Source organism: Rhinopithecus bieti, unplaced genomic scaffold (genome assembly GCF_001698545.2).
Source record: "Rhinopithecus bieti isolate Rb0 unplaced genomic scaffold, ASM169854v2 scaffold_50015, whole genome shotgun sequence".
NCBI classification, from domain to species: Eukaryota; Metazoa; Chordata; class Mammalia; order Primates; family Cercopithecidae; genus Rhinopithecus; species Rhinopithecus bieti.
In genome coordinates, this window is record NW_016819821.1 from 181,731 (window position 1) to 189,084 (window position 7,354).

Sequence of the window (7,354 nt, forward strand, 5' to 3'; positions counted from 1 at the left end):
GGGGATGGGGTGGGGAGGGTGGGGGGCCATGCTGGGGAGCATGGACGAACAGGCCCCACATGTGGCCTAAAGGTGAATCACAGGATAATAAGGGTTTGGTGTCCTTTATCTCCTTAGCACCCTGCCCAGTGCCTTGGCTCCTCTGCGGGGCTCAAGGAGCCAGGAATTCAGGACGAATGGGAAACATGGAGTGCTGGTGGGCAGCCTGGAGCCGGGAGCAGGGTGTCTGAACAGCCGCCACCAAAGCTTCCATGTGCTCTCTCACTGTAGGGCAGTCTTGTGAGTTCACAAGACTGAGAAAGGCACGTGCCTCTTTCTAGTAGATTCTGGGAACACATGTGCTCGGACAGGGGTTGGCACAAAAAGGAAAAAAAGCAAGATTTAACTTAGATGTCCATCTACCTGACTGTGTACTTCGGGCCACTGATGGGAGTGAAAAGGTGCTAGTGTGCTCTGATCATGAACTGTCCCTGTGCTGCAGCCTGGGCAACACAGCATAAACCAGAGTATGTGCCCTCCTGGGTTTCTTACTCTAAAATTAACCCAATCCCAGGAAAGCAAAGGGCAGAGGTTCTCAATGTCTGATCTGTGGAATGCCAAAATTACAAATCCAGATTCCTGGCAGGGGAGGGGAGCCTGAGAATCTATACCTCAGCAAGCACCCCAGACCACTGCAATCCCCGAAGTCTGAGACCTGCCTTGAATGGGTTGAATAAGGTCGGGAAGACAGTAAAGGGTGAAAACTTCCAGTGCTACCAAGACGTTCCCATGACTTTTCTTTCTTTTCTTTTCTTTTCTTTTTTTTTTTTTTAAGACAGAGTCTTGCTCTGTTGCCCAGGTTGGAGTGCAGTGGCGTGATCTCAGCTCACTATCACCTCTGTCTCTTCTCCTAGATTCAATTAAATTTCCTGTATCAGCATTCCGAGTAGCTGGGACTACAGGCATGCACCACCAAGCCCAGCTCATTTTTGTATTTTTTTTTAATAGAGATAGGGTTTCACCACGTTGCCCAGGCTGGTCTTGAACTCCTGACTTCAAGTGCTCCACCTGCTTCGGCCTCCCAAAGTGCTGGGATTACAGGTGTGAGGCACTGAGCCCATGCCTTTTCTAAGGTTTCATATCTGACCCTGGAAGCCTCCCTGTGTGACATCCTGGAGTACGGTCCCTTCCCAGCCTTGGGCCTCAGTTTCCTCACCTAGTAGAGGGAGCGGGTTGACCCCATCCCTGCAGAGGTTTCCCTGTCAGGGTTCTGCATTCTAGGTTTCCAAACGGTTGTGGCAGGGGGACCTCCTGTCAGGAGCCAGCTTGCCTCTGGCTTCTGGCTAGGGTGAAGGGGTAGGGGCAGAGTCTCCTGTTGACAGAGACCGAGGACCACTCTGGGGCCCAGAGGCCCCCCTCCCAACTGGCTCTGGCTGATTGGAAGCCAGTGAGCCGAAGGTGCCAGGGAGAAAACTCCCATGACTCTCAGCAGCTCAGCCTCTGCTCTGTGGCCTGGTAGCCCAGGGAATTGTCAGCTGACAAGGAAACCGCAGGAGAAAGGGTCCTGGGAGGGCAGCATGGCAGCCTGGAACAGCTACTTTCCACAACCAGTATAACCTCTCCACGCCTCAGTGGTTTCACCTGTAAGATGGGGAGAACGGCAGCTGGCTGACAGGAATGGGGGGATCAACAGGAATACATGGAACAAGGTGCTTGGTTCTTGCTTGGCCCTTCCACACTAATGGGACCCAACTGAATGAAAATCCACATTCTTCCCTGCCTGGGCACACAGAACTTCAAAGTTAGGAACATGCTGCTGAGGCTGCGCTGTGAGGGGAGGGAATAAGGCATCTAGGAAATAGCAGCTGTTGTTTTTACTTCTCTCCAATTCCCCAGGAGAGCTTTTCTGAAACTTCTGTACAAGTAAAAGGTAGTGAACACAGTCAATGCCTGTGATAAAGTTACAGCCCAAACTAGTTGGGAGCCTGAGCCAGCCTCCAAATCCAAGAAGCAACAAAAGACGAGATCACTGGCACCTGCGGATTAGCCACCAGGTGCCAGGTGGAGGGCGTTTCCCAAAACAGTCCCCAGTGTCCAGCACGTAGACTGAGGACAGGCCCCACCTGGAGCCCAACAGCTCCCTGCTCCTTAGGCCAGACTCAGCGTCACCCAGTTCAGGCCTGGGACAGCAGGCAGCACTCGCGTACCTGTTACACTCTTCTGGCTCTGAATTTCCTCCAAATTGGGTGCCACTGCAGCACATGATGGGCTAATGCCATTTGATGAGGGCTCCAGGGAATTGCCACAATTGATATCCTCTAACTGACCTCTCCTGAAGGCATCCAAAAAGCAGATGAGAGAAAGCCTGGAGTCCCCACCTTCATAGAGGCCACCCCACAGGAGACAGAGGTTGTCCTTGTGAACAGGAGGCAAGCCTGACCTTCCCTCTCTCTTGAAAGGCACTCATCTGACACCCGCAACGTACGACGCACTCAAGGAGAGTAAATCCATTAAAACAACTCCACGCCTGCACACTATAACCATGCGTGTCTCTCTGGAGTGTTTACAGCCCTTAGTGACTCACAACAAACACGGGATCCCCAGGGCGATGGCTTCGGCCGGCTTTAATGACATGTTGGGTGTGCTTATCTGCTGGGACTAAAATCTGTCTACGCGCAAATGTGCTGACGTTCCATTTTTGTCAGCTTGCCGTGTTACGGATGAGGGTTACTCCAGAGCCAGGGGTGCTATTTTCCTTCTGAGATGATTAAAAAATGAACAAACTCTTCTTCCTCCAGAATGGCTGGAGGGTCCTGGCAAATTGTCCAGTTCACTCAACTGGAATATTACAAAGAACATAAACGATGTTTCGTGCCCATTATGGAGATTTCGTGATGACTCAGAAGGCCAAATAAGCAGCTAGCAACCCTTTGGAGTCACCTGTTTGAGCAAATCCCAATATTTCAAGCTTCAAAAATTAAAAAAAAGTATTACATATATTTTAAACACATATACATCAAGTCCTTTGGCATCTGGAGGAATAGGAATTCCCCCTCCTTCCTTATGGCATGGACCCAGAATCAGGCTCCACAGGGGGAAGGATGTTAATCACACAGATTCCTGTCCAATTTCCAACAACTCTGAGGTGGGTAATATGATTTCCATTTTACAGAAGGGTAAACTGAGCCTCAGGACATTAAATAACTTGCTTAGGGGCATATAGCTAGCAAGGAGCAGAGCTGACAAATTCAAATCAGTGTGTGTTGGATTCCAAAACTGGTGCCCTGTACCCATTATGGTGTGCCACCAGCCTTGGCAGAAGGATAAAGTTCTGTCCATCTCACTGGACCACGACACAGGGTGGAGGGCGGAGGGTGCCGGGCCACAGGTTGAGACTCCTCAGGGAAATGGATCTCAGCAGTGACTTTCACCCCGATTGTCCAGAAGAACCAAGCCCTCCATTGCCTCCATCCTGCCCTCGCCCTGCTAGCAGAAGTATGCTCACACGAAACCCACCAATGGGTTCTAGTGGGCAGCTTCCTAAAAGCATTCTTAATTCCAAGCAGTGGAGATTGCATCTCATCCAGTACCAGCAGAAATCCTTTTCAGAACAGCTCACGGAGAGCTGACCTCCCACTGAAATTGCTAACAGCAGAAAGATAAGCAAATGCTTGAGTTGCTTAAAACAAGGAATGTCAAGGAGAGGACAAACTTTTTTTTTTTTTTAAGGATAAAATTTAAAGGAAAAAGAGACCAGAAACAATGTGGGTCTACTTTCTTAAGAGCAACATGAAGTCTTTCCATACTGCTGAGGTCTACAGTCTGGGATAAATTCCTGGTTGGGACACCCACTGGCTGAGTGGCCTTGGGCAGTTACTGAACTGTTCTAAGGACTGGTTTCCTCACCTATGGATGGGGTTAGCAATTGCACTTCCCCACTGGGTTGCTGGGAGGCCTCATGAAGACAAGGCATCCTGTTTAGTTCACGACACAACTGGTCTCCGGGAGGGTACAGTGCTGGGAGCCAGTACACAAAGACAAAGACACACAAGCGCCCCAGTCCCCTCAACCGTAGGTTTCATGTAAAGGGGAGGGGCAAGAAGTGATAAGAACCCAAATGATCATCATAATAAAATAATACAGAATTTAAAAAAGTAGAGGACATGAAGAGGCAGGATAAGGCCACGTGGCTTTCTGAGCTGCAGGTTAAGAGAAATGCCAAATGGAGCAATAGGGTTAGAGTGCACATGCTTCAGTTACAGACGTGTAGAGTGCCTCGTCTACAAAGATACTAATTTCCCATCACCTTTAAAAAAATGGCTTAGTTCCTTTAGCTGATCAGCAACACCCTCTTGCCTTAGAAACTCAGCACCTACACACCTCACTTCATCCTGGAACATGCTCCTCTGTCCACCCTACCTAAAAACTAAGCAGCGTCCGCTCCCATCATTCTAACCCCTCCCCGGCTTTATTTTTCTGCATAGCACTTACACCATCTCTGGACATATCCTGTGCCTATTTGTCTACTGGAAATCTCCTCCCACAGAATGTAAGCTCCATGGAAACCAGGGCTGCAGTCATCTCCTTTGCTGCCATATCCCTGGCAGCTACAACAGTGCCTGGCCCGGAGCAGATGCTCAAGAAATGTGACCGAATGCATGGACAATGAAAGATCGAAGAACCGGATTCCTGTTCCCAGCTTAAGAACCTCCAGAGAGCACGTGGCTCACTCTGAGGGGGCTCTGGAATGATCCGCCCCTCAGAAATTCCCTTGGTGCCAACAGGGACACTGAGTTGTGGAACATCTCAGAGTAAAATACGATCGAGGCAGAAGCAGGTGAGGATTGTGTAAACATCCAAAGTCTGCACCTCCTGCTCCAGTCCCTGGGTCATGCACCCTGGAGGCCAGAGCTGTCACCATCACGGGGCCATCACCTGCTGATCTCAGGACATTCTCCCTGAGCAATTCAAGGTGTTTGGGCCTCCATCCCCGCCAGCCAGCATCCCCTCTATCTTTTCCCTTCCCCACATCTCTGAAAGTGCCAATTCACAGACTCTCCCATCCAACAGGGCACCTGTTTCAGCTCATTAAACTGAGCACCACATTCGACTTGGGATCAAGTGCTGAGATTCGAGGAACAGCCACTTCACAGCCTGGCTGAAATGTTTATTTCAGCAACAAGTTCAGCTTGCAGCTTTGAGCCAGAGTTCCCATTGCCCTCCTAGAGGAAAGTCCCTTGTAACAGCCAATGATTTCAGAAACCATTTCCATGGCAGGCTGTCCTCAATGCCTGGCCATCATGGAAGTTCTCAGAAACTCGATTTGGTCTTTAAGAACCAGAGACCAGAAAGGGTGAAGGGTAGTAGGTTAGAGAAAACTCCAAACTTTCTGGTTTAGCTGCTGGTCTGATCTTGTTTCATGGCAGTGATGTCATCTGTAAACTGGGAAAAGAGATTTCCAATGTGCTGTCTTTTAAAACGGACATACCATAAGGGCTGCAGGAATAACAACCACCCCTAGACCTAGGAAACAGGCATTCCTGGGCTACACAGTGTCATTAGGATATTATTATGAACACACAAATGGAGTCTATATAGACACAAAGTAAACAGCCCTATCTCCATCTAGCCATCTCCTAAACATAGTACATGTTTACATGAAAACAGCTTCCACTGACACAACACTCAGCCTCAGATCACTTAAGTATTTTACAGACAAGACAAAAGTCATCTTGACTTAGTTCATGAAGGTGGAGATGGAGCAGAGAGCGCCACAATCTGATGGGAAACTGAGTCAATGGGAGCACTGACAGGTCATCTAGCAAGCATGTAATGTCAGAAGGAGCTGAGGACTAACACGCATTAAGCATTTATGGTGAATGAGGCAAGGTGTTTTACAGACACCATCTTTGGAATGACAAATCTTTCGTTGGTACTATTATTTCCACTGGGCAGATGCGTAAATTGAGTCTCAAAAAGATGAAGCAACTTGGCCAAACTCTCCCATCTGCTTCCTCTTCGCATCGATGCTGTTTTTTTACATCAACCCGTCTTGGACTGTGCTATGTGTAACTGAGAAGGTGGGAAAAGGCAAACTCCAACACAGGAGAGAAGACTCTGCCCTGACACCCAGAGGCGGCATTGCATCTCTTGGGGAGGCTAACATAGGCAAAAACAGGAATAGGGAGCCTTGTGGTTAGCTTTCTTCTTACAGGAAAGAGATGATTATTAGGGAAATAAGCTCGTGTGCTCCCCAGCTAGAGAGCTTGCTGCCTGGGAGAGGTATTACGGTGCTAAGACTTTGGATTTCCACGGACAAAACTGAGAATTCCAACACCATGATTTAGGACTCTGGGAACTTGGGCAAGTGGCTTAACCTCCGGTCTTTTCTGTTCTTATCTGCATGTAGATAACACAGCCTCACTCCCAGGGTTGTGATAAGATTTTAAGGATATGTTGCATGTGAATTACTATAACACAATAGGTGTTCGATGAATAAGGAATAATTATGTTGTGCCTCCCCTCCCGTTTTCCCGGAAAAAGTATTCAGAACTTGGACCTGATGATGGCAGCCCCTTCTCAGAAAAACCCTTCGTCTTCTAAGGTTTCTTCCTACTCCAGTCAAGAGGACGCAGGGGTTCCTGTCTCCCATCCCCATGACCTAACCTGGGGGGAAGAGGGAGGGGGAAGGGAGACAGCACAGGCCTGAGTGGGATGGAACGGGCACACCCACTGGGAACACTTTAACAGTAAAACGCTGTTCTCCACTTGGGGCGGATTAGCCAACGATACGCAATTAGATCACTGCATTTGTGTCTCCACCTCTGCAATTTCTCTTTCTGCATTACTCGGAGTTCAAGTGTATGAGAAAGGCAGCAACCTCTCCGCTCCTAGCAAATGCAAGGCATCAATTTCACCTCGGAGGGGCGGCGGTGAAGGGGGTTCCCCTCGGCACTCCGCGGGGGCCGCCAGATGGCTCACAGGTGCAGTCCCAGGGGGCCGAACCAACTTCGTGCAGGGCTGGCCCCTTTCCCACGCTTCCCCCAGCAGACGCGGGGTCCAGCCCGGAGCTGGGTCTCCAGGAGCCGCGGGATCGCCGGGCTCCGGCAAGCGCGGCCCTGGTCCGCCGGTGCAGCCCCGAGCCCCGGTCCCCACGCCAAGGAACTCACTCCGCGTCCCGCGCGCCTCCCGCTGCACCCGCCCGGGGCTCGGGGCTCCGCGCGCTGCGAGAACTTTGCCACCAGCGACTTCCCGATCCCGGCTCCGAGCGCCCTCGCGCGCCCAGCCCCGGAGGCTCCGGGGCTTGTGTCGGCGCCGCCCGCCCCGCCCCGCGCGCACCTACCCGGCTGGCTGCAGTCGCCATCCGCTCGGACCC

General features: G+C 50.6%; 1 protein-coding gene across 3 annotated transcripts in view; it reads right to left on the bottom strand.

The window, feature by feature from the left end:
- The window catches only part of KAZN (kazrin, periplakin interacting protein), a 478,581-nt gene that overhangs the window by 137,766 nt on the left and 333,461 nt on the right, over positions 1-7,354 (bottom strand). Inside the window, exon 1 of one of the 3 annotated variants that reach the window (XM_017859264.1) lies at positions 7,322-7,348. The exons of 1 other annotated variant lie outside the window; for it this stretch is intronic. Coding sequence is in view for 1 of the 2 variants with exons in the window: in XM_017859263.1 (XP_017714752.1) it covers position 7,149 (1 nt within the window). In the remaining variant the exon portion in view is untranslated. Of the gene's footprint in view, positions 1-7,148; positions 7,165-7,321; positions 7,349-7,354 lie in introns of those variants that run through there. One more of the 3 variants, XM_017859263.1, reaches the window with a different exon arrangement.